Raw genomic sequence first — 27,766 nt, 5'->3', positions numbered from 1 at the left:
TTCCTTCCATAACAAAACTACAAAGTGTTTGATGCAAGTACCTCACAGGTGTTTACAGTCGGGTGGGTCTGCTCCGTCTGCCAGCCCTGAACGGAGCAAGTGAAACCCCAAGCCCGGTTTGCAGTACATGGTGTACAGTCCTGACCACAAGGCAGCATCCTTCACCAAACTGGGACCTGGCTGAAGAGTCACAGACTGAAGGCTTTCCTGCCACACATCTGGGGTAAAATAGCTCGTCTGCCACTCACTACAGTAAGTGTTTTAAGAGCTCAGGAGAAGCAAGTGCAGATATGTATAAAATGGGCCACTGTTGCTAAGTGTTCTACTCTGGCATGCATTTCTTCTCTGAAGCCACTACAGTGTTTCTATAACTTACATGACCAAGAGAATATCAAGTGAGAAGGAAGAGCCTAATTAAGTTTTTCATACTGTTTGCTTGTTTCAGGAAAAACTATGTCAGGCTCTAACTTCCTCTTTGAATAGAATTATCAAACCAGCAGAGGAATAAAGTGTACTGGCCATTGGGCCATGCAAGTTACATGTTGTGGAAGCACACTTTGTAACATGAGTACTCAGTATGACCCCAAAATTTCTTTATCAAATGAGTTCCTCGCTCTTACCTCCTGTCCTTTCCATTGCTAGCTGGTGAGTGGCCTCCAGTGTCTCCCAGGGCTTGTTGCTCCCAGACCTTCCATCCCTCACCCCACCCACAAAGTCCACTGATGACTTTCTACGTGGGTCTAATAACAGATGAAAAGAAGGCAGCATATTTCTTTTAACAAATGCATACAGAAATTTCTATGTGCTAGACATAACTACTATCAACATACTTTACAAACATTAACCCATCTATCCTCAAAAAACTTATGAGGTAGGTTCTATTTGCACCTCCATTTTATATATAAGGAAACTTGTCAGCTAGTATGAGGCAGAACCAGAACTTGAATGAGTGTGAAATTAAACACTATACAACTGCCTTAAGTAGTAATGTTATGAAAGTAAATGAAGCAGAATTATCAAATTATACTAAGTACTCTCATGCAAGCATTTATTAAAATGGAGATTCGTTTAAGATTTTAATAAATAGAGCTTTTAATGGAGGAGGGTTATTTAGAATGGTCATGTGGACAGGTTTTCATAATGGGTTTCTAAAATTATACTTTTTGAAGTTTTATGACACACACACACACATATATATATATATATATAATAGTAGAGTTTGCCAATTGATATAAATACCACTCCAATTTGTATGCATCTTTGAATCATCAATTATATTTATTTCTCTGATTATGTAGATGATAAATGTTCATATTTGAAAGACTCAGAAGAGCACATGGCCAAAAATAATAATCACCCAGAATCCCACCATCAAGAAATCCTCACTGCTAATATTGCCATACACAGAATTTCTAGTCTTCTTTCTGTATGTATATTCATCCATCAGTGCATTGACTTAGCTTTTATTAAATGTGCTCTTTGTGACAAAGTGATGCATTATTTAAAGGAAAAACTTACACTTTTTTTCAGGGCCCCAATGTGTACTAAATATTCTCTAAGGATTGTAAAAGTCATAAAACCAATATAGTAAGATTACAAAAGTACTTTTAGAGTAGGAATAAACTAAAGCATTCTTACACATCCAGATATGCCGTCTCACTGAAGCCACAATGGTGATGTATTTCAAAATGGGACTTTGTTCATCATGTTTTTGCACTTCCCAGAAGCAAAGTTCTAGCACCAGCAGCATGAAAACAACGCTTGTTTTTTAAACTTGTACATAAATTACCTGATATGACACTTCCATTAATTCATGATTGTTTTCTTAGTGAACTGATTCCAAAGCTTCTCTGTGATAAGCTAAAAAGAAATATTAATATATGCTTATGCTAATATTGCTCTGCATTTGTGAAATAAACTGTATCCACAAAGCCTGTTATGGTTACTAATCAATCATAAAACACCCTGCTGAGCTAGGAGAATCCTTTTGTACAAGAGGACAGTGCACACCATGAATCAACATACTAGGCTGAAAATCTGCATGGTTACATGCTATGATAGCCAGCATCACAAGTGCCTTAAGGAATTCTGCATCTGAGAGTGGACTCCAGCTGGGCTCCAGTGTCACAGCCTGGAAGTCAGCTTCCTCCTCAAGGTACCGGTAATTCTGCCATAGGGGTTGTCTGACGGGAGCAAGACCTGTAGAAAAGCCACATTGTAACTTCACAGACACTGAAATAGGACTCTCCTTTATTCCATGAATCAACATTAAATCAACAGCTTGCTAGACAGAAAAATGTGTATGTCCTACAGTCGAGTCTCTTCAAGCATGGTAATGCCTAATTTTTCTAGAAGCAGTTGACAGATGAGTCAATTTTCCAAAAAATTAGAGTTTTAGGAAAATTTTAATCATTGGGATATAAATGTTTCTCAAGTGCATTACATACCCCTGCCTTTTGAATAGGGTAGTGAACACAGCTTGGCCTTTGCTTGATGACTCACTTTGAACATCAATCACCATCCAGAGCCCTAATGCCGCCACGCCCCGGCAGCATCTGAGGTCCGCGGGGCCGCTATCTCTGTTCTAAATGGCTCCAGACAGCTGTGCGTTTAGGCTTCTTCTTCCCACCCTGTCATTTGCTACTTCTCTGCTGCTGTCAGTGTGTCCTGACTCTCTGCTTCTCATGCGTTGCCTTCCCTTCATACACACTTGCCCGGTGAGGGCCTGGAAGTGCCTCCAGCCGCCCCCAGAGTGCAGACACAGACGCAGCTGATGACACCCTCCGCTCTCTGCCGGTGGGGGCGGGCTGAGTGGGTCTGAACTAAACATTGCTTTAGTCCTAGCGCCAGCCTTTTTCTGTTTGGGGCCCGTTTGTTTCCCGGATGGTGAACAGGGCCATGACTACTTTTAGGTCCCTCCCCTTTAGAAGGTAATCATTTTTAAAAGTCTTTACATCCTAATTAATGGCATTCCGATCATCAACGTCCTTTCCTTCCTCTGAAGTTGCTCCCCCTCCTTTCCGCACGTGGGGTCGCCGCGGCTATCCGGCTATCCGCAGCAGCTCAGGGCTCTGAAGGCTACAGCGGGCACCTAAGCCCGGCTTTGCTGCCTGCTCCTCCGCCTCCACTACAGCTGGGGTGGTGCGCAGCCCAGTGAAGCTGTCAACATAATTTGCAGAACAGAGAAACATGTGCCTGGCGAGAAGGGTTGTGACTAATAAGGCTGCTGAGTCGGGGGCCCCAGAACTAGCACCTTCTGGACGTCTTTGTTCTCCAAAGAATGTGATTCTGTGGTGGCAGAATCATGTTAATAGGTGGTCCTTCCCTGTCTCATTCCTTCCACATACTAAAAGAAGCTGCCAAATGTGTTTTTTTTTTCATATTCTAGAAGCCTGTGGAAGGATGAATCAAATAAAGAAATCCCACTGTTCGGAGAGTGGTCCAAGGGGGAGGGGCGGTTCTGCTTTCCCAGGAGTAGCTCTGACAGGCCCCGGGGTTGTCTAGCCGGCACACTGACGAGGTTTTACCTCCTGCCATGGCTTAAAACAAGCCAGGGTGAGCTTTTTCCAAGGCAAGGGTTCCTTTCAAAAGCTGAATTTCCCCACCTTGCCTTCTGTAATTGCAAGCAGAAACACAAATGTGCTTTCATCTTTTTATGTGTATATTGTATGCTACTGAATTGACTGCTTAATTGAGAATTAGAGATGATGGAAGAAATGAAAATAGAATCGTTCTAAGCCGTGACCTTGTATGGCCCTTTTCAGAGAAGGAGGCGTCGGAGCTGCTCCTCGGGCACACTCTGTTCTTCCTCTGTCCTTCGCTCTCTGGGGCGCCAACGCTTCTCTGTAATCACTCACCCCCTTCCGGTACTCTGGCCTCCGACGCCAAGAGGCCCAGAGTCTGAGGGCTGTACTTAGGGGTAACTATAAATATTCCAAATCTTACAGGATTTGGTCAGTGATATTATCATCCAAAGTTTATAAAGAGGGGTGGAGGGAGGGTAGATGTGCTATAAAGATTTTTAAAGTGCTTACCTCGTCCTCGTTGATCAGTCCCATTTTAGACATGTCTATGTTAAAGTAATGGATATTTGGCAGGCTGATCTCCATATCTTCTATCTGGAATCCACAGTAATACATACACATCACATTGGGCAGCTGTGAATCTGCCTGCCACTCAGCCCCTTCCCCCGCCAGCCCAACCTCTGTGGTTCCTCTACGGCCTGACACTGTTATCACCTCCTAGTCCTGTTGTTAGGTGGTGCACCTCCTCTTTTCCTCTCCGTGTACAAGAGCTGCCACTCAGAGAAGCAAGAGCTTCTTGGATCAGAAACCTGGGAGACCACTTCTAACTGGCCTCCTGGGGCTGGCCTGTCATCCTCCTAAATTTCTCCTCATTTCGCTCCCACTTCACCAGGCCTTCCTTTAACATTTGTGGGCCCTGGGGTAAGAGTGGAAGTGGAGGCCCACATACCAGATGTCTAAAGATTTAAAAGTTATAAATCAAGCTAAAAAATGTTTATGTGAAATGTGTTCTATCCTTCTAACTTGGCAAACACACCTTCAAAACAGCCTGGAAGGCTAGGGTCTAATGTGAACTTCTCTGCCTCCTTCGAGCGCCATGCCAGGATGTGGTCGTGTGGGAAGAGTCAGCTCCCAGCCCTGGCTCATCCCATCTCCTTTCTTGTACTCAGGGGGGTGGACACCCCAGCTTGTATATCCAGCCCCATTCACACCTTCTGCAAACATCTGACTTCCTCACTCTCAGGCCTAAAGGTGTACACACGGATGGCATGATCTGCCCTCCAGAGGATGGTTCCAGGGATGAGAATTGCTTAGGTTCTAGAATTAGTCTCAGGTTATTTGGGCAGGAAATTCTGGATTATGGGTATCCAGAGAGTGCTCTAAAAGGAATGCATGGGCTTCTGAAAGGTTTTTTTTTTTTTTTTTTGTCTTGGTCTCACTGACTTTTCATCGGTGGAGAGAAGCACAGCCATGGGAAGGCCTGAAAGGTCCCCACAGTGCTGGCCACGGCAGGAGTCCCTGCTGCCCAGGCGTGAAGAGAGTACTCTTCCTGCCCATCCCATCCCAGCCTCAATCAAGGCCCGTTTTCTAGGTTTCTCCACAGTTTTCTCATCTGAAGTCTATTGGCCTTTCAGAGTGGTCTTTCTGGAATGCAAATCTGGCGGCACCACACCCTACTTAAACCCCCGAGTGGCTCCTGAGAGCTTCCAGGATAAAGTGCAGGCTGGCAAGGAGACCACAGGGGCCCTGCAGATCTCCTCTCGCCTCATCTCTAGGTGCGTGGCAAAATGTTTACTTGTGGAGCTTCATGTAAGGCAGACCCTCAACAGGAAATGGCTGTTCCTTGCTGCCTTCTGTCTCCATACCTACCCTGCTCCCTCACTCCTGAGTGTGAGCCCAGATAGACCCCACTTGTCCCTTCAGACTCAACTCAAACACCTCTCCCCCGAGAAAGCCTGGCTGGAGCTGTCTGAGTGAGGTGCCTTCCTCTGTATTTCCGCAACACTCTATTCTTTATTGTATTGTTAATTCACTTATTTTCTTCTCTGATTGAATAAGGAGCTCTTTGGAGACAGCAACCACGTCTAAATTGTCTTTATATTCCTCATGTTTTGACAGAGGCATAATAACCATCAATAATATCAAATGGCTGGATGGATGGGTGCACATGTGGATAAAGTCTCTCTGAACCTGTCCTTTGTTCTCTGTATCTCCTGAAACATAGATTGCTGGTCTAAGTCTCTCTCACATTCAGGGCATGTGAATGTCCTGAATACAAGGCTTAAATTGTGGCAGGGTGAAGAGACTCAGGGAGATTTCAGCAAAACTAAAGAGCCACAGCAGTGGTCTGTGTTTTCAGGTTGGACAGATTTTTCCGTTTTTTGCTCTCTTCTCACTTGCTATAACAAGCTTTTGAACAACAGATGTCGTTTTTCATGTGTCTTCCACTTTCTTATTTTAACTCTCAGCCCTCTCTCAGAGCCGACAGGAGACACGAGCTCTCTCAGTCCATGGAATGGCCAGTGAGGGTACGCACCTCGGGGACCTGGCTCAGGGAGAGCACCTGGATGTCATAGAGGGTCTTCTGGACAGAGGGCGAGTACTCGCCTTTGTCACAGGGTCCAGCAAATTTCTCAAGGACAATGTCCCGAACAGTGTCCCTAAAACACAGAAAGAGAACTAAGGACTCATAGGGCAGTCTTTAGGAATGTATATAAAGTTCAGACACAGTGACCTTCGTGTGCCTCAGAAAACAATGTTATTGTTGATTTTAGAAGATATTAATATCTTGTAATATAAAAAATCTCACTTCCCATTCCCTAACACATGAGCACCATTCAAGAAACATACTGAGCATCACTCGGCTATCTTCCTGATCTGGCACCAGGGCCCAATGATGGGAATTCCAGGATAAATCTTCTTCTATGCTTGAAGAACCTAGGAAGAGAACTCCCAGGTACTCCGGCTCAGCTTGGCTGGTTCCTCGAATTGCTACATTTTAGGGGCTTTTTCTCTTTGCTGAATATTGTTTGTGATTACTTCATTGAATTCTCTCAACACACCCGAGGCAGATACTACTATTATCCCCAGTTAAGAGATGAGGAACCTGAGTTTAAAAGTTAAATGGTCCACTCTACTTCCTTCTCTTCAGTGGGAGGCGCAAATAGCACCCTGACTCTGGCACACTCCACTTTGGGCCCTTTTCCACATAAACACATCAGGCCGCTACCCACAGGAAACATGTGAAATAAAAAAGGAAAAATGAAATTGAGGTGAGGTTCTCTTTAAGCATTTCCTAACCTATCACATAATCAAAGGAGCCGAGCGAAGCTGAACCAGTGGGAGTAAGCTGCCAGGGGCAGGCTCCAGCCCCTCATACAGGGAAGTCTAACAATTTAGACTTGGCTGACCTGCAGCAAAGAAACGGGATGCCTGGTCAAAAAGTAAACTCCGGGCATTCAGAGACTTCATTGCTGCGTGTAAGGATATCATAACAATAATCATATCCTTATATTGTTAAGGCATTTATCATTTATGAAGTGCTTCGGTGACATGTTATCTCATTTTGAGTTTAGCCTAAGGTGACCAAGTGCCACAGTTTGCCTGGGACCAAGGGGCTTCCTGAGGACATGGGACTTTCGGTGTCAAAATCAGGAATGTCCTTGGCAAACTGGAACAAATTGGTCACCCTAGTATAGCTCTTCCTGCATCTATGATGAGGACAAACATCATTATCCTCAGTTGATACAGAGATTCTTACCATGTGGCTCCTGATCCAGCAGTATCAGCATCACCTGGGAGCCTGCTAGAAATGCAAGTTCTCAGGCCTCACCCCAGACCTCCAGAGCCAGAACTTTGGGAGGTGGGCCCAGTGACATGCCTTCTAACAAGCCTTCCATGTGATTCTGGTAACATAATACTGTTTGAGAACTACTGATTTAATCAATTAAATGCAGAGGATCACAGAAATTAGGAGGTCCATTCAATGTCATTATTGCTAATAGCATCTGAGGGTCAAGGGTAGATCTATTAACTCAGAGTAAGACCCCTGGCTTTCCGTTATACAATAGAAGGGATTTTGAACAATGGGGCAGTGAAATTGAATGGCCTCTAAGTTTCCCTTTCAAATTGAAGACTTCATGAACGTCAGGGACCAGGGCAGACACTACCTGTCCCAGCGCCAGGCCCTAGCACATGCTCATACCAGGTAGCCTCGAAGTCCACGTCACTGCAGCGGAGGTAGCGCCACCTGCAGTACACTTGGGTGGCAAAGCACCGGTCCTTCACCTCGGGGAGTGTGGTGAACTGGTCCTTAATGAATCCTTCGAATCCAGACTGGGTCGTTTTTAAGACCTTGAGGTCTTTGATTCCGGAGTGAATGACTGGAGGTCCTATGTTAAGTACAAAGGTAAGAAGGGATGGGGTCATAAAACGGTGCCTTCTCACTGATCCCTGGCCCCGAGCACCCTGGTTGTTAAAACATGACACACTAGGCTTATCCAGAGAACCGCATCACTGCCCATATTTTCTGACCCCCGACTCCTCTGTGGTCCAAATGATGAGGATGGTGTTCCTTTCTCTCTGTCTTTACTCCCAGCCCCCTCCTGGCCTTGGAGAACTGAAGGTCAGAGACTCCTCCTCCACACTGAGTTGAAGCCCACAGAAATGAATACCGTCCTCTCAGCTACATGAAGGCCAAATGCCTTCCACTTTTTGAGCTGCATCTCACTCAACAGTCATGCTGAAATGACTTAATAAGCTCCCACAGAGCCGTTCTGTCTGCTGCTGTGAATCCTTTATGGAGTAGTCCTGGTGCTGACTGCCTACACTGACTTACGGCTCCCATCACCGCCAGACCCTCAGTTCCCTTGTGGTTATGAGCTCAGCAAAATCAAACAACTTCATGAATGAACAGCAGTGTAAGCCTGGCTGAACCTTAATAAAGACTGGGAAGGTGAGGTTGGTGACGCACAAGGCATAGACCTGCCTAAGTGCATACCCGTGAAGGCTTTTGTTTTTTTGGCTAGGGGAGAGGAGACGAAGTTGGTTCATGGGGGCCTGGGGGTGAGAGGGAAGAGCTGAAAACAATGCAGGGGATGATATGGCTTTCCCGCACCCTGCTGTCTTTCCGTGAGGTGAGTGGGGGAGGTGGGAGGGTGCGGGGCATAATTTGAGTAAGCTGTTGACCTGTGTGCCAGGCAGTTTTAGCTCAGGATCCAGGGGCAGCAGGTGGAGTGCAGAGTTGGTGAGGGGACAATTATGTTTTTCTTTGTGGAACACACTGTAGCTCCAACAGTTTGGTGAAGCCTGAAGAGAACATGGCACCAGGTGACACTGAGAAGTCCCCCGGCCCCCTGTCATGCCCCACCACACCAGGATGCAGTGTTCTGTGGAGAACATCATTCTTCCCAAGGGGCAGTGATAGCTGGCACAGCTAACGCTGAGCAGGGCCAGCGAGGCAAGAGTTGTAGCCAATGGTGCCAGCTTCTCCTCGAGCATATGAGAGACCCTCAGGCTGTCAGAACAACGGGACGTTTGCCTGGAGAAGACCAGAAGTTGTGTAGTGAGAGAGTTACAAGGCCAGGAAAATTCAGGAAACAACATCACTGTGGTCTGGATGTTCAGGGGGCACTTCGATACACACCCCCACTAGCACCGTGCCGTGGCAGGATGACTAAGGTCGCCTCTTTTCAGTCCCGAAGTTAGTCCTGATTAATATCTAACCTTCCTGGCCTGCTTAGCACATAAATCAAGGGCCAGAAGTGTCAGGCATCACTATGTTTTGCATGGTCTTCGTTGGAGAATAAAAATAGAACTCATGATCCATAAGTCCAATCCAGGGCATCTCTTAATAATTTAGTGGTTTACGTCACCTGTGTGGTTTCAGTGGCTGTGGGTAATTCGGGAGCTGTGCTGTTTCAGAAGTAGATAAATGGTGACTGTATTTTGGTATTTTCCCAGCCATGTGTGTGCATCTATCAGAGAGGGCAATGGCCAGTGGCTGGTGGTAGATCTGCTGATTAAATATGTACTGATCAAATAAGGCGTTCTGGCCAGAGTGTTCCAGGATAATGTGGTAAAGCTAAAACTGATATTGGTTTAACACTCCACAGTTCTCATTGGAAGTTATATATGCAGGAGAATCTAGAGAAAGACACCAGCAATGCCTCGATTCTTTTAAGATGGCCGGGTTTATCAGATTCTAGACGTATGATGACGTAGTTCTGAAAAATCAGCATTTCTAAGTGCTGGTCGGAGGGAGTCTAAGTCTCCAATCTAAGAGAATTGTAGAAGTGATCAGTAAGCACCTGTGGAATCAACGAATGGCCGAGTGAGTGCAACAAGACTGATTCACATCAGGGAATAAGTACCTCACACCTTAGTGTCTTTTTCTTCCAGACAGTTCTCCTCCGTTGGTCTTCACAGTTTCCCTTCCTGACCACCCCCCCCCCCCCCGCGACTCCAATAGACAGCGCAGCAGCGGGGAGGGAGGACATGGGCATCAGCTGAGAATGCCTTTACTGCCAGCGTGGTTTTAGTTGCTGTCTTTCTCAGTCCTGATGATTCTCACCACTGTTACACGGGTACCGCATTTTATACAGGGGACTTTTACTCATTCCTTTGCCACAGTCACATGGCTAGGAACCGGCAGAAGCAGAGTTTGAAATCAGTCCCCTTTGTGAGAGTCAGTGCTTCTTTTCCTCCTTTCTGGATCACTTCCATCCACCCAAAGTTTCCTCCTCCCTTTCACTCTCCCCATTTCTTTACAAAAAGAGGCCTTTCTAGGATATAGGAAGGTTGCCACTTCTCATTTCATAGTCTGCTTTGGGGGCTCATGTGGAGCTTGAAGATTGAAAAATACCATCTCCATTGGTCTGAAATGCAAACATCACTTTTAGAAGTGGCCCTTATGTATCTTGAAGACTTTTTATTCCTTAAAAATTTCTTATTGAAATACAAAGACCCCCTTAAAGAACTGACTCCTAAAACCTTTATAAACTAATATAATCTGTTTCCAACAGTAATCCCTTTTTAAAAAAATCCTGTAGAAATGAAGCTGGGTTTGCGATCAGGAGTGTGGTTAAAACAGTGGCGGGTAGACTTGAAGGGGGATTAAGAGAGGTAGAGGAAAACTGAAGAGAAGAGTTACCTTCTGCATCTTTTCTTAGACAGCTGGCCTCAACTGCCCGCCCCCACGTACGCCGAAAAAGACTCCGGCTCCTCCAACGGCCTTAATCGTAAGAGGGTTCTTAGACACACTGTTGCATGGCCATTGAGCCCACAGCTTTGGACCTTAGATTCCCTAACTTCAAATCTCAGCACTCTCCATGCCCCTTCTCCCCAAAGTATGAGCACTGGTCCCCTGGAAAATTACTCAACTTCTTTCTACCTTGATTTTCTCATCTGTCAAATGGTGATGGTGCCCTAGAGTTGACAGTCGAAGATAATGCATGTAACGGACTTGGTAGAATGGCTGCCACATAGAAAATGCTCTGTAAAGGTCTTTATGATGATTTTGCCATAACGGACTTTTTTATGTTCCCCATGTTTCACAAAGGCTCCTTGTGTTCTGAAAACTACTTCTGATGAGCAGCCACAGCTATCTCCGGCCCCCGGTTGAGATTTATTGATCTTCCGGGAGAGTCACTCCTGCTAGGCAACTTTGAAATGATCTATTTTCTTGCTAGAACTGGAAAGTGGAGAAAGTAGGTGCATTTTCTAATGTGTCTTTGACCTCAGTTTCACACAGAATAAAATGTTTCATGTTGCCAAAGACAGTTAACTATTTGCCACAGTTTGGGCAGAACGCAAACCATCTTCTCATGTATACTCATCATTCAATGCACAAAAACAACAGCAACAAATACCTATTCTCTTTGAATGTGGAGTTTTTTCCCTTGGCACACATTAGGCTCTCTGGATAAAATCAGAGAGCTCGTTTTATCTCCTCTCTTGGCGGTGCCCCAGCTTTCAGAACACTGGTAAAAACCTGAGCCTTTCAGATTTATGGACCCATCAACTAAAAATAGGGTGCTTCACACACTCTAAAATAGATTCCAGTTTAGACTAAGAAGAAATGATTCAACCAAAACAACTGTCCTTTTCTAGATTACTTCCCATTAAACCACTTAATCAGCCTTTTCTCTTGTCTTTCTGCCATGGTTATGAAATAATGCAAAAGGAAGATTGTCACATTTATAGTCTGCTAGAATATAATCTTTTCTAGCTTTGAGTGTCCTCCTACACACTTAGCAGATTGTGGTCTGTCTCCCAGAGAAGCATACACCCTACCCTTCAGTTCTCTGAGGGAGAGGAGCTCACTGCGAATTAATAGAAAATAAGCCCAATCCTTACCTACGCATCAGGTGTCACGAAGCACAAAGCTTTACTGAGCCAAGAAAAAAAAAATCCTGTCATTAAGGGGATAATTGCTTCCACATTTAACACGTTCAAAAAAGGACACAAATAGCTAAAAGCAGAATATCTTAAAACTATACTAAATCATTCTAGTAGAAAGCCTCAAATTTGCACAGTGCTAGAAGAAATGAAAACCAATTAGATATCGTTTGCCTTTGTCCACTGAGCTCATTTAGCAGGGGGAGCGGAAGTTGTCTGTGTGCAGTTCTGGACCCGGAAAGATGACGTCATCCAGAAAGAAGGAAGTTAACTGGGCTGTTGGACAACTAGGTGACAATCGCAATGGTTTCCAAAGACCTTGGGTTTGCCAAGAACTCTTCTTTGGGAGGAACTGGAGGGCGCTTTAGTCTTGATATCTAAAGGATGCAAGCTGCCTTCTCAGCAGTGGCCCCCATCTCACTTCCCCACTTGCCCCATCTCACTTCCATGGTCTGCCCAGCTTGACAGCTCTTCAGTCTGTTCTCCCCCAGGACTTCAATGCCATTAACTCTTCCTTAAAATCATCCTCCTACTTCTACTAGTTTCCATGTTAATACTTTTTTTTATTACCAGACAATAGTCTCTTAGTTGAGACCATATCACCATCTTCCATTCCTCAACGTAGCTATGAATTTTTATAATTAGTGTCAGATTGAGAGAAATTTGATGAGTTATAATTCAAAAAGTGAAGAAGTTTGAGGCCCAATAGAGTTCAAATTGGTAACTCAACCAGCCCAGTGAATTCAAGGCTTGGCTAAGCTTGTAGTTCACAGAGACTGAAAGAAAGTTTGGGAGATTCAGCTTCCACATAACACCTAAACCAACAGCCTGCATCACACACGCAGGTGCTGGTCACCTCTCAGAGCTCATGAAGTCATGAACATAACAGTCCTCCTCCCTTTGGGTGAACAGATTTCTTTCTCTCTTCCAGATTCTCCCATAGAATCAGCAGACTTTGAGACAGCCAAAAGTGCCCTAAATAATGCAATGGGAGTTTTACAGCAATTCTGAGGACCTAAAATGTTGTTTGAGATTCACGTAGGCTTCCTATGAATGTTGGCTCAATTGATAAGAGTAAATCCAGCTCACCAGAAGAAACCCAGCTACATATTCTGCTGGGAAAAGTCCTGTTTGGGAGTTGCATGGCTGAATGTGTGATTAAATGCACGTGTTTGAGGGGGCAGACTTCTCACCAACGTAGCCAGGTCCCCACCAAAACCCCTACTTAAAAGTTTGTAATAACAGACTTCACCTTGTGGACTGGTGTGTGTGTGTGTATGTGTGTGTGTAAAATAATGATTGTTTTCTTCAGTTAAGCCTACACAAGGGCATTGATTCAACTCACGTTTTCAGCTCTTAGACAATAAGCAAACGAATTCAACTTTGCTGCCCAAAGAGCATAGATCCCTACTCTGTAAAGAGGTGCAGAGTACAAATGTCATCTTCATACACACAACACTGGGAGATATATACACCCACATATGTGTGCACACACACACTGCCCACCCTTAAGGCAACACATGTTTCTGGTCCTACCCTGACCCCTGCCAGCCCCACAGGAAATGAGAGGGATGCTGGATTCTAGGTGAGTCAAGCTGGAGCTTCTGGGAACACTGCCACAGTGATTGCTACCCTGAAGCTTTGCAGCTTTTTGCAGAAAGAAAAAAGCTTTGTTCTGATTATGGTGACTAGTTTTTCCACCCTGCAGCAGCCAGCTGAGCAGTTCAGGCTGATGATAACTCCTGGAAATTCCTGGAAAGAACAAGAGTGTAAATAGCAGCCAGTTTTCTTGTTATGACCAGGAGAGCCCTATCCTGGGCCACTCCACTTCCAGCTCCAGGGCCCTGCTAAAATATTCTTGTGGAAGTCACCAATGGCCTATTAGCCAAACTTCATAGTTTCTCTTTAGTCTTCTTTTAACTAAAGCTTTTTTAAAAAAATACTTTATTTATTTATTTTTAGAGAGAGGGGAAGGGGAGGAGAAAGAGGAACATCAAAGTGTGGTTGCCTCTCACATTCCCCCTACCAGGGACCTGACCTGAAAACCAGGCATGTGCCCTGACTGGGAATCAAACCCACAACCCTTTGATTTGCAGGCCGGCACTCAATCCACTGAGCCACACCAGCCAGGGCTTAATTGAAACTTCTTAACCTTTTTTTAGCAGAGATTGCTAGCTGTCCACTAAATTTATTTCCTCTTCTTCCTAGGTACCTGGCTAGCCCGTATTTCCCAACATTCCTTGCAGTCAGGTGAGGCTGTGTGATTGGGCTCTCTCCGGGAGAAGCACTATGTGCTACTTTCAAGCCCAGGGTTGTTGTAATTATGGTCCACAGTTAATTCTTATATTTTTTGGTGAATAGAATTACATGCATATAAGTGCCATTGCTTCTTGAAGTGAAGTTTATTTTATAGTAACAATATCAGTAGTTTTATTGCTATGCAAATAAAATGTCAGGAAAACTTGATTGCTATTCACTAGATATTTCCTAAGAAGGTTATTATAATTAAAGCATGGTATGGTACTAAAAGTATTGGTCAGAAAGTTCAAAGATTTGAGGGTTTTGTCAGCTTGGGCCTTTTTTTTCTTACCTCAAAACTGGGTAATAAAAATTACTACTCTACTTAACTTCCAGATTTCTTTCAAAAAGTATTATTTCATGTTTATATTTTTAAGATAAAAAGTAGATTAAAAAAATGTAATCCATACTCACAATGCTCATTCCCATCTCAGATTTAAAAGCCTTCTCTGTGGTTTTCCTGTACAAGGTAGTTTTTTTTTTTAACTGCAATTGCTACAGCAGAATCATAGCAAGAAAAATATTTTCTCACCATTCCTCATCTGCTCAACCTCGCAGAAGTGAGTTCCAGTGGGAGTGTGAATGAACGCATGGACATGCTTAGCTCCGTTCTGAAAATTAGAAAAAAACATTGTTTCCGTAAAAGTTCAGCATATGTCAGGAAGCTAATTTCTTTCATTAAACTAAGGCACAAATAAATGAAGCAACCTTTTCAAAACGCTTCCAAGGGACTTCTTCCATGTAGACTTTAGCTCTGATGACGTGGTTAAAAGAAGAAAGAAAATGTTCACAGATATTCATAGCAAAAGTTTCTATGATATTGATCTGTAAAAAGAAACAAAATGGCAGTGATCAGAAATACTTGCCCCACCTGAAAATAATTGTTACTGTCCTCAGCGCTCTCTGTTCTGATCAAGTGCTTTCTAGAGTCAGAGGAACATAGAATTAGAAAATTCTTGAGAGATGAATTGGCTGCTATTTCAATTTTTCACAAGGGTTCCTAAGTGTAATTAATAAACCACCATCATGAAATGTGACTATCCTGTTTTAAAAGAAACCTGTTCTGTAGATGTGTATGAGCAATAAGTAACTTCATATTCAGACACCCCTCATGGCGAGCGGAGGCATCGCTTCCACCAGCTACAGTGCTACAGTACACTCTGAAACACTCTGGTCTTTTTGTGAGGTTGGCAAATAGACCTCCCAGTTTTCCAAGGAAAAATGGTAATGAAGGGCCACTTCAGCTTTCTTGCCTTGCAAACAGGCCTTTTATTGACCATCCTCAGCTCTCCACCCCCATAAAGCTGCTCTCTAATTCCAAACAAAATCCTCATATTAATCTCTAGGCAATATTTTATGGTACTCTCATAGTCTACAGATTATTTGTGGCATTGCCTATAATTAATATGGGCTATTGCTACAGGTTTCTCCAGGATAGTTCTGACATTTGTGAGACATTTTGTACATGTTGTCCCAGAACATGTATTAATAGCACCCTATTTCACTCTCAAAAGTGTCCTGGTTTGGGAAATGAAAGCACTATCTTGAAAAGATACATGCACACCCATGTTTATTGAAGCATTTTTATAGTAGCAAAGATATGGAAATAACCTAAGTGTCCATCAATGGATAGTGAAATGTTAATCAACCATGACAAGAATGAAACCTTGCCATTTGTGACAACATGGATGGAACTTGAGGGCCTTAGGCTAAGTGAAATAAGTCAGATGGAGAAAGACAAATGCTGTATAATCTCACTTATATGTAGAATCTAAAACAAACACTAACACAAAACAAACAAATAAAACCAAGCTCATAGATACAGAGAACAGATTGGTAGTTGCCCGAGGCGAGGGGTGGGGGGGCGAGCTTACTGTGTCAGATGAATAAAGGGAGTCAAAAGGTACAAATGTCCAGTTGTAAAACAAATTAAGTCCTGAGGATGTTATGTGCAGCATGGAGACTATGGTTAATGAGACTATATTGCATATTTGAAAGTGGCTAAGAGAGGAAATCTTAAACATTATCATCACAAGAGTAAAAACTCTGTTACTATATGTGGTGACTGGTGTTAACTAGACATATTGTGGTGATCACTTTGTGATATATACAAATATCAAATATAACATTGTATGTCAATTATACTTCAATTAAAAAATAAGAACAAAATTCCTGGTTTGGATAAAAAATTATATTGTCATTCTATCTAAAAATAGAATGACTATTAATTCATTTTATCTAAAAATGAATGAATTTCAGTAACATTTAACATCCAGATTCATTCCTTCACTTTTCTGTACCTGTCACGCAACACAGAAAATGTAAGAAACCTTTTCCCCCAGCTTTCTTTTTTAATGCAGTACAAACACCCAGTTTCAATTTATGTTTTCAAGAGAGCCATGCCTTTTCCACAGCCTTGTCTGTGCTTGCTGGGCCATTCTGATTAACAAGAGAAAGGTTGAGGGTGGAAATATGCCTTGCAGAATTTATATTTCAATTATTTTGTTCATTTCATGGATGCAGATTGCATGTAAAAGCATGAAGAAAGAAGCTTTCCAGTACACATTTTTGTCTTCTTAGACTTCCTAGTGAATAAAAAAATAATCTTGAATTGCTCAGAAATCTGCTGCTTCCCTAACACTTAAAGAAACTTGGGGTGAGAGCGCTGAGATCCCGGATCCAATCAGTCCCAAGGCCCTTCGAAGAGCATAATTACTGCCCTATATGGTGGCCATGGAGTTGGGAAAATACAGAAAGCATTCAAAGTTGGACAAATTAATTTCAAAATGTATCTTATACTTAAGATTTTCTTGTATAACACCAAGAAGAAAAACGGTATTTTCTTCTATACATGCACACCATTTACAAAGTAAACACTAAGACTCCAAGAAATGCATGACAAAAATGTGTAAATTTCTATTCTGAAACACTCTCAAGACCTTGATTTGCCAATGATGCGAATCAAGATAGAACTGTAAAATTCTTTAGTAGGATTCTCTACCTAAAAGGTGTGCAAAGAGTTACGATCCAAGAAAAGAAAACAGAGAGGAAACAAAGAGGTGAGTTTAAAAAACAAACAGACAAACGAACAAACAAACAAACAGCCAATCTTTTCTGTAAGGCTAGGAATTTTAGAATAGAAAAGAAAAAATGTAAAAATAGGGTTAAAAAGCAAAAAAAAAACTTGAGATAAGCAAGTAATATCACCATGTTATAAAACAGTGAATTCTGCATCAAGATTGGTAGCATCTCCTGGCTGGTGTAGCTCAGTGGATGAGCACGGGCCTGAGAACCACACGATCGCGGTTCGATTCCCAGTCAGGGCACATGCCTGGGTTGCAGGCCAGTTCCCAGCAGGGGACTCACAAGAAGCAACCATACATTGATATTTCTCTCCTTCTCTCCTTCCCTTCCCCTCTAAAGATAAATAAATAAAATCTTTAAAAAAAAGATGGGTAGCATCTAAGAAGGATAGCACATACTCCTTTGAACTTTGCCAAGACATGAACTGTGTTTTTGATGGTGTCTGTAGGGATGATGTCTGAATTATCTCCATGTAGATAATCTTTCTGGGAGCTCAGAGTGAGTTGCACCGAAGTTGCCACCTCTTTAATGCTGTGATACTTTCCATCTCGCTGAATATGGAGAACTTTTACCATGTCCTTTCCATAGCCAGTTTGAACAAACTCCACTTCATCGTTCTGCAATGAAAACATAATCATCTTATTGGAAAAAGCTAAATGAAAACAAAAAGTCAACTGCAATTTCTTTAAGCCTTAATTTAACCATATACAAGTCCTCAAATAACATCGCGTTGTTATGATGTCAATCAGATGGTGTACTAACATAATCCCTGTTTATGTCCACGAGCCTATGGTAAAATTGACTTTATAATGATGTCATTTCATGTAGTTCCAAGAGCCTAGCGATGTTCAGTGAGGACTTCCTATAATTATAAAAGGTGAGAATCAGAGTATTCATGAAAGCAAGATCGCGTCTTACTGTTGAAGAAGAATGAGAACTTTCCTGGAGAAGAGAACCACAAGTAACAGATGAAACTATCTCAGCTTAGCCTGAAGACAGACAGGTAGGTAGTTTTCTTGACAATAAATAATAATAATAACTGTATCTCATGGTTCAAACTACTCTTTATTTAATCCATGCTAACTTAATCCTTATAACAGCTCTGAGAACTAATATCATTCCCATTTTGTAGAGGGAGAAGATGAAGTTCAGAGTTTAAGCAACTTGCCCAACTACACGTAACTAGGAAAGATGAGAGCCGAGGAGTCACACTCAGGCCTGTTGACTTTAAAATGTATAGTCCTAATAATTATGGAAACTGCCTTTCTTATGTAAAACTTTTATCTATGTTAACTGTAAATTATTTCATTCCTTTTTTTTTACAGAGTAATACTCTGAAGAAAATTCTCTGTGATCAATAAAAACAATCTGAAAATTGCTTCTTCTACTTGCTGCCAGGAAGAAGCGTCATTAGCGACAGGGTCCAGATTACGTTCAGGAGTGCAGAACCAGGGCCATCTGGCTGCAGTGGAAGCTATGCTTTAGCAAAGAGACACTGAATAAAAGCTGGGCAGTTGATTCCTTAGTACTCTTGTCTGAAGCTGGAGCCCTCACCAGCAAATACGTCCATCTGCGCTGGTAGGATCCACAAGACTTAACCACTTTACTGGTGTTTGAAGGAAGAGGCAGGGGGGGCAGAAAAACTATTTTATTTAACGTTGAAATTGAACATTAAAATGGTAATGAAAGAAGGAGACAAAACTAAAAATAAACCAAAAACAACCTTCAGTGAGACTCTGGGGAAGCACACAGAGAAGGAAACGCACCTGCTGATCGCACATAGGTGATATGCTCGGATATGTCAAGGGCTACTGCAAAATGTTTGCCTAAAGAACTACCAGATCCCCTGGTAAATTTTTAAAATTCTAGCCAGCATCAGAAATGACTGTAATGATCCTACCCAAGGTGAGAGATGGGAGACTTCCTTAAATCTTGGAAATAGAGCTCAGTAGGGCCTGCTGCATACTCTGAAGATTTGTCGTGTCTGAATTTGGTCCTTCCTCTGTGGGAGGGACATATTTAGGGACAACTCTTGGGCAGGCCCCTCAAAAATCTGTGAACCAGTCTTTGGGGGACTCATCTTCAAGAAAAGCTTCAATAAGAAAACAGGAAGAGCAGACTGAAGGGATCCTGATAAGAACTATAATAGTGACGAGGAAAGAGGCACTGTTGTATAGTTACAATGGCTCTAGAGTCAGAGTGGGCCCAGATGCTGCCTTGCTACTTACAGCTTTGTGGCTGGTGACAAGTCATTTGATGTCTCTGAGCCTCAGTTTTCTTATTTGCACCAGTGGAGAAAACTACCCCTTTTTGTGAGGTTGCTGATGCATGTGAAAGGCCTGGTTCACTTTCTAGTGCCTAGTGGTACAGTGGGGTCAACCCTAATGACAGTGATTGTGTCAAGCCTGGTTGTGGACACAGCAGAGGGGACCTTGAGTAAGGGCACCGGTTTGGGGCATGGAGAGTGCTATGGTAGCAGAAGGAGAAAGGCTCTTACATGCTTCGAGCAATAAGAGATTTTACCTGGGGGAGAGAAACAGGTGGATGGCGTGGGGCCCCTGGGTGGTATGGCTAGGGTTCAGAAGCCAAGGTCTCTGAAATTATCCACCATCCCCAGTGTACAGCAAGACAACAAATGTTATTCCTCAGTTCCATCCCCTGCCACGAAATACTTGAGGTACAGTAGGTTGTCTGTGAAAGCTATGCGATATATACAAAAAAGAAACGAGAGCCACACTTTATGTCTCCAGCCCTGCTCACTCTCCAACTTCATATCCTGCCACAGCCTCTCTCAAACTACTTCCACTGTCTGGGGCTGACAGTGCTTGTCTGGGCTCTGTGTGCTTTTGTGCCTATAGGCCTTGAAATTTGCTGTTCCTTCCTTCTTGAACATTCTTTCTCTTTCTCACTACCCAACTACCAGCCTCTTCACCTGCCTAACTTCTAGCAAGCCTTCAAGTCTCAGATGTCACTTCTCCCCAGTAATCTGCCCCAGCCCTTCAGGTCTGGTGTAGGTACCCCTTCCATGTGCCCTCAGAATAGTTCTTTCCCATTAGAGTTTTTATCAAACTGTACTGCAGTTGCCTCATTTTGTGTCTGATTTGTTCAGGAATGGTAAACTATGGAAGCAGGAACAATTTTTATCCTAGTTGTCACGGCAACGCCAGCACTCAGCTCAGTGCCTAGAACGTGAATAGGTGCTTAATAAATGCGTCATGAATAAATGAATGGTGCACGACCACCTCTACCCCTTGTGTGCTGGCACAGAATAGTTAATGAAAGTACCCAAAAGATTTCAATACAGGAAAGGCTGCTTCAGCTCAGACCCTAATCAGGAAGTGCCTCCCCCCGGGAAAGTGGGGAAGGCCCCCTTTTCCTCTGATCACCGCAGCCTGGAGGTCACAGGCAGGGCTGGCCAGAGAAGAAAGGTCCAGGAAAGGCGGAGTCGAGTGTAGACAGAGCCAGCGAGCAGCACAAAGTGCACACATAGCCAACAAGCCTAGGAGTGTTCCAGCCGAGCTCAGGATCCCGGAGTCCATGCGTGCCGCACGTGAGAGGTCAGCGCTCCGTAGCAAGCTGCTGACTCGGCCTTGGCACCCGAGCAAAGCTTGCGTAATCGAGTTTGTTGAGCCAAGAGTCAGAACAAAAAGGGCACAAGCATCTGAGGCTGGAACAGAATGGAACAAGAATGCAGTGGGACCCTGAAGGGTCTCTCTGCAGTACCTGATAACACAGATGATGGTCTGACTGCAGCTGAAGTTGTTTCTGCAATAAGTCTTTCTCATTTCCATAGTCAGAGATATCAGAAGTAAGTGCCAGAACCACATTGTGCGTGATGCACAGTGTGGTGTAGAGATCCGTGTCCAAGACTGCTACACAATGGAGTACAAAGGTCACTTTCATCTGGTGCCCCGGCTCTTGGAGCCACATAGGCCAGGTGTGAATCTTTATTCTGCAACCTATTAGTTCTATGAATGGGGGCAAATTTCTCCATGTATAAATGGGAATGATACTAGTGCACAGCCCTGGCTGGTGTGGCTCAGTTAGTTGGGCATCGTTCCACAAGGAGTTGCCGGTTTGATTCCCTGGAGGGGCACATGCCTGGGTTGTGGGTTTGGTCTCAGCTGGGGCGTGTACGAGAGGCAACCAATCGATGTTTCTCTCTCACATTGATGTTTCCCTCCCTCTCTCCCTCCTTTGCCCTCTCTCTAAATAGATAAATAGAATCTTTAAAATAATAATAATGCCTATCAGGATTGCTGTGAACATTACATAAGAAAAAAAGGTACTTAGAAAACTGTCTGACAAATAATAAGTGTTCCATAAATGTTAGCTGTAATTATCATTGGCAAATAATAATTCGACATGAAATGTTGCCTCAAAGAGTTCTCAGGGTTACTATTAATGATGAACACCTAGACTACACATGAATCCAGGACCACGGTGGCAAAAATCAAAGACTGCAGCTAAGACGAAGCCTACTTCAGCCTCACGCTTTCATTGTCCTTCCCCGGGCTTGTGTGGCTTGAGGACACAGTTGTGAAAGGACTCTCAATTACCTAGAGTAAAACTCCAAAGAAAAATCCTCTTTTCTTAAATGTGTTTTGAAAAATAAAGGCATGGATTATCACTATTTGCCCACAAGTAATGTTGGAGAAACCTCAGAGATTTTAAATAAGTGTCATAAAGTTTTGCTTCTTTGATGAGATGGTGAGTGTCCTGTTTCCATATTGAAAGAGATGTAGGTTGTCACGGCAGGTCTAAGGCCTCTTGGCTTGGAGTCAGTGAACCTCTACAAGGCCACATGGGTGGATTTGAGGCAAAACTCTTAGGAAAGATAAAACTTTTGCAAATTTAAATTTAAAAATAACTAGACTTTTATCTCATGTCTTAGAAGAACATCTCTACCCTCTGTAACAGAGAGGAATACAAAAATGCCAGCTATTTAGGGCCCAGCACGCAAGGACGACTCTCAGTTCAGCTGCAGGGCACAGTACTAGGCGGGGAACTGTGCATGGACACAGCTTCCCTCTCCTCCGGAAAGTGCTGGGCAAGTTCTTCCAGTTGTCCGCCCAGCTTTTTCCCTTGACTGGCTATTTAATTGCACATTTGTGAACAACAGAACTTCAGAGAAAAATGTGAATTAACACAAGAAAAAGGAGCACTCAAATGAACAATATTAATATCACTCAGATGAATTTTAACAATATGGAACAATAAGAACAATAATGATGAATAACAGCCTTAGAGGCAGCTGGTATTTTTTGGTTGCCTAGGATCTACTAAATGTCAGGCGGAAAAATATTGATATCTCGTAGGAAATGTCATATTGCTTTCGGCTGTGGAGCAGTTTATTTCCACTATCAAGGGGGGCTACGCCCTGAGTTGTGTTCAAAGGGTGACTCTAAAGGGCCTTGTCAAGTGGATGTTGCAAGAACAGTTACTAAATAAAGACTCCATTTACAGGTGTTCAGTTGTTTTCATACTTCCGCCTGTGACAGAAAGAGAGTCATCACTAAGTGCTGGGGGAGATGCTAATGTTCCTGCCAGCACGTCCACAGCACCAATAGCAACAGGCCAGGGAACTGGAACAAGGTCCTCAGGCACCTCTAGATTGGGGGGTGGGGCCAGTGAGGGGAGGAAACCCCATAGCAGAGAATTGATGAAGACCTCCAAAAAGGTGCTTGGGAGAAAATTCTACTGAGATGCATTCACACTATCTCTTTCCTAATGTATGAGCCTTGCAAATAAAAAAATAATAGTAGCAACCATTTAGTGAAGGTTTGACATGTCAGTAAATTTGCATATATTATTCCCTCTGATTCTTCACAAAAACTCTGTGAAGTAGATATGTCATCCAAGCCTGACAAAGGAAGACACTAGAGTTCCCTAGTAACTGTGGTGGTCACACAGTTACCAGGTGACAGAGGCAGGCAGAGAAGCCAGGCCATTTGGCTCCAGGTGACATGCTTTTTTCCCCCACTACATCAGAGTCCCTACACCCCCTGATGACAAGCCCTTCCCCTTATTAGGGACAGGAAAAAAAGCATTCTGATCCCAATAGAAGGAAGTTTTTTGCCATTCTACTGAGGAAACCTATATTTCTATACCATTTAAATTTTTTCCACCCAGTGAGACATTATGCTATCCCTCAGAAAAACCTTGTGATTTGATACAAAGACTATTTTACAGATAAACTAGCTCAGAGATGTTAAGCGAGCTGTCCGAAGTCACACAACTGACAGGCAGACTGGTATAGTAGGAAAAGCTCCGCTGAGACTGAAAAGTCTTATTCCGCTTCCACTACGCTAAGAAGCATAACTTACCCCACACTAAGAGATTCCCCGAGCCCAAACTACCACTTTTTCTAGCACTTCAGTCATTGCTTTCAACTAAAGGGAAATTCTAAGCTCAGATGGATTCTGTGTTTATCACAAGGGTGTTTAACTATGAAGTAAGGAGAGAATCAAAGGATGGCTGCCCTTTGGGGCAGGATGAAAACTTAGCATCATGCCTTTAACAACAGGGCAAAGCACTGTGTTTGAATTGAACATTGGCTTTTATCTGGTTAAGGACCATTATGACATGAATGATGCAGGCAAATCTGTGGTCATTAGAACCATATTAGCAGCGGACTGCGGTCCATCTGTAAGGACAGAAAAGGAGGTGCATCACAGAAGAAAAGGAAAGAAGGTGGGAGGGAACCAGCAATTAATGAGCACCAGTTATGGGCCAGAGGCTACGCACACGGCATCTTGTTGACTCCTGGCAGCACTCTGTGAGGGTGCAGATCGTGAATCTCACCTTTAGAACAAGGACCTGATGTTCACAGTGTTAAATATTTGGTCAAAACTATATGCCCAGGGAGAGTCGGGGCAGGCATGGAAACCTGGTCTGCCTGATTATTTTCACATTATCCGGCTATCTTCCTGACACAACATTACTATGTTCTTTATAGTGGGATTTTACCTACCTACCTACTTTTATCTATTTCTCCGACTAGTTCTAATTCATTCTAAATTCACATCACCCCAAAATAGAAGTCTCTCAAAACTTTTTGCATTCAATTCCTACATTCACCCAAATTTATTTAGCTCCTTCCATGAGACAAGCACCATGGGAAGTTCCAGAGATACAACAAGGTAGACACTGTTCTTCCCTGATAGAGATTCTACACTAGAACATGCTTTTGCAGTGAAGAATCAGAGAGTTAGTATTGTATTTTGGGCTTTACAGGTTGTATGATTTCTGTAGTAACTACTCAGCTCTGTCATGATAGCACAAAGTAACTATGCATAACACATAAATGCATGGGTATGGCTGTGTTTCAATAAAACAATTTACAGAAAAAAACTGGTGAGCCAGATTTGGCTCACAGGAGTTTGCTGACCTCTGATCTCTCCAGTAACCACTGGAAAAGTAATCAAGCACTTCGAATACATTCTGACAATCACTCTAATTAAAAGAATACAGTGAGCTCCGGGTCTCTCCTGCAAAGACACTTAAGCCAGATTGAAAGGAAGAATGGATGGCTTCCAGGAAGAATTGGCACTCACACAGCCACCCGAATAATGAGTAGGAAATAACCAAATAAAATTTTTCTGGCCCTCTTCCACTGATGTTTTCCTTTACCCACATTTCTAATGAACAATTCTTTATTTTACAAATACCTGAGTCTTTCTGCTTGCCTCATTCCTTTTCACCAAAATAACTCAAGTCCCCTCCCCTTCCTCCCTCAACAAGCACGTCATCTTTTTTCTTCAGTTTGTCACGTGCTAGATTTTACTCCATACACCAACAGTCTTGTAAAAGTTGGAACAAAAAATAAAGCTGAACTCAGAGAAATTTTATGCTATGTAAACCACACCTAAAAAGATGATTGAAAATACATGAAGCCAGCAGCCTGACTTCAAGAGCCCTCACAGGATGACTGAATTTTGATAAAGCCAGCATAGACCAAGGCTTGGAAAAATTTGACTTTATCTCAGTATCAAAAAATTCTCACAGATTAAGCTTCAAGGAACATGAACTCACTGCCCCAAATCAAAGGTACAGAAGGTAGTAAGGACTCACGAGAGAGACTTGTAGAAACAACAGATAGCAAAGTGCAACCTGCAAAGACTTCAGATACTGAAATGATCAGACATAGAATATAAACATCTTATAGCAAACATTTTTACAGAAATAAGAGAGAAGATTGAACTTATCTTTTTCTTGCAATAGAGTGAATATGGCTTCTCTTGAGCAAGAAACAAGAGGCCATAAAAAAGAGCAAGTAAATTTGAAAAAGAACCCAGGAGAACTTCTAGAACTGCATTGACAAGTGGATTAAGAAACATTAAATGCAACTGAAGAAAGAATTAGTTATTTGGAAGAGATGTGGAGTAATAGATTAATGTTGCCAAAGAGAGACTGAGAGAGCTGGAAGACAGATCCAAATAAAGAATCAAGGATTAATACAGATACACAGGAAATAGAGTATATGAAAGAAACATAAAATGTACTAGAGAAATATAATAGAGCAAAGGGGGAAGAGACACAATTGAGATCAAGACTAAGATTTTCTAGAATTATTGGATGAATGAATATGAACTTTCAACCATGAAATAAGCTCATTACCAAGAGAAAAACTCTTTCTTATTCAATACACTTGGCCAAGTGACAATGAGGGGATTTGCTACTATTTTTAGAGGTGATCATGTTGTGAGACAGAAATGGTGTTTTGATAATGTTATATTGCTTGGGCTCCAAAAGTTGTGAAAAACATTCTGCCAAGTTTGCATTTTCTCTCTCCACCAAATTCATTGTGTTTCTGTCCACAATATTACTCTGCTGTTTTTAGTAGAAGCTGGGACACATTGGAATCTAGGCTTAGGGTGATGTTGAAACTCCCGGAGCCTGGGCTCCTCAGTGTGCAGGACGGTGTCCGGCACCTAGTGATTGCGTAAGGGAGGTTGTTGCCTAAATGGCACGATCGCGTCAGCAGCAATGGGAGATAAGAAAGTTTTCTGAAAGAAAGTAACCTACCAGCGTTTTTTGAAGCCTTGAAATAAAATTAGATTTAACAAAAACCATCTTCGCGCAGATGTACCCCAGCCCAACCACAGCAAGGACTCAGGTTGTAGTAAAAACAATCATCACTAATATTGTAGATTATTCACTATTTGTCAGGTGCTATGCTAAGCATGTAATGATGAGAAAGAAGGAATTACTTTATATCTTATTTAACAAATGTTTAGCCTACCTAACAAACCAAAACGCTTATAGTTAGTCTCTATATTCTCTAAACGCATCACTGAATCCTAAGCCTGACATACTCTGCTATCAACACTGTAATACCAAAAGGTACCACAAGATAAATAAAATTAACTTTATTTTATTTTAACTTAGAAAAGTAAATGTCATGCTATGAAAAAATTTTTAAATTGATAACAAAGGTTGGGGTGACAGATCTTTTTTATCTGAATGTGGCAAAAATTTATATAAAACAAAATAATATACATAAAGGAAGGTTCATAAAAATGTTTCTTGGTTTACCAATTTGGTAGGTTGTGAATGTATCAGATACAGCATAGCTTGGGCCTCAGGACAGCGGGTCTCAAAACTTAGGGTATGCCAGCATCACCAAAGACCTTGTGAAAATCACAGCTCCTGGGCCTAACCTGCATGGTTCTGACTTAGTGGGTTGGAGTTCAGGCCAAGAATTCCACCCTTTTCATAGGCACTACAGGAAAATGTGAGTGGGTGGTCCAGACACCCCCCACAAAACTCTTTTTTAGGAGAAATAGAACCACAAGCCCCCCCTTTCCCATGAACCTTGAGAATTCTGAACAACTCGCACTGAAGCACAGAACTGATCCTGTTCTGCTCTGGTCTGGGTTCTTGAGTCTAGGGATGAATCAGAGCCATAACGATTTATAGGCATGAGGTAAACTGCTGTATCAGCATCTTTAATAATTTATTCAAAAGCGTCGTGCACTTAAGAAATTATTTTCATATGTCTATCTACTCTACTCCTCCTCTAAGAAGAAGAAAGTCTCACCGTATTGTTGTCATGGTAATGGGCCATTTTCTCTTGACCTTCAACTTCAGATTCAGTTTCAAAAATGAGAAAGAGCAGGTAGGGCAAAAAAAAGATTGTAACATTTTTTATTTGACCTGAAGGGTGAGTGGTCAGTGTGTTTACCTGATTGCATTACAGCCAATGGGACACAAGGCCACAGTAAAGTCACAGCGTCATGCTGAGTGGCTAAAACCGGGAGGTGGAGAGCATATGTAAACATGTTTGTTAAAATACAACTGCATCTACTCTTACTTTGAGTCAAGCCCTGAAATATCCTTTTGGAACTGTTTCCTTAGGATAGATCTGGCTGATGTGGCTCAGCGAATTGAGCACAGGCCTGTGAACCAAAGAGTTGCCAGTTCAATTCCCACTCTAGGGCACATGCCTGGGTTGTTGGCCA

The 27,766-nt window shown here is 42.7% G+C and overlaps 1 protein-coding gene across 1 annotated transcript; it reads right to left on the bottom strand.

Annotated features, from left to right (window-relative positions):
* Nucleotides 1-1,074: 1,074 nt before the first annotated feature.
* On the bottom strand, nt 1,075-27,438 carry LOC118997369 (uricase). Its single transcript, XM_037060972.1, has 8 exons — nt 27,346-27,438; nt 17,702-17,920; nt 14,928-15,044; nt 14,752-14,830; nt 7,729-7,915; nt 6,061-6,184; nt 4,035-4,118; nt 1,075-2,199 (listed from the first exon to the last, which is right to left on the bottom strand). The coding sequence occupies exons 1-8, from the start codon at nt 27,370-27,372 to the stop codon at nt 2,125-2,127; spliced, it is 912 nt and encodes a 303-aa protein (XP_036916867.1). The 5' UTR covers nt 27,373-27,438; the 3' UTR covers nt 1,075-2,124.
* Nucleotides 27,439-27,766: the final 328 nt, after the last annotated feature.

This window comes from Sturnira hondurensis, unplaced genomic scaffold (genome assembly GCF_014824575.4).
Source record: "Sturnira hondurensis isolate 20B ecotype Veracruz unplaced genomic scaffold, ASM1482457v3 Scaffold0013063, whole genome shotgun sequence".
Taxonomy (NCBI): Eukaryota; Metazoa; Chordata; class Mammalia; order Chiroptera; family Phyllostomidae; genus Sturnira; species Sturnira hondurensis.
The sequence above is the reverse complement of the archived record's forward strand: the minus strand, read 5'-3'. Positions and strand labels throughout refer to the sequence as shown.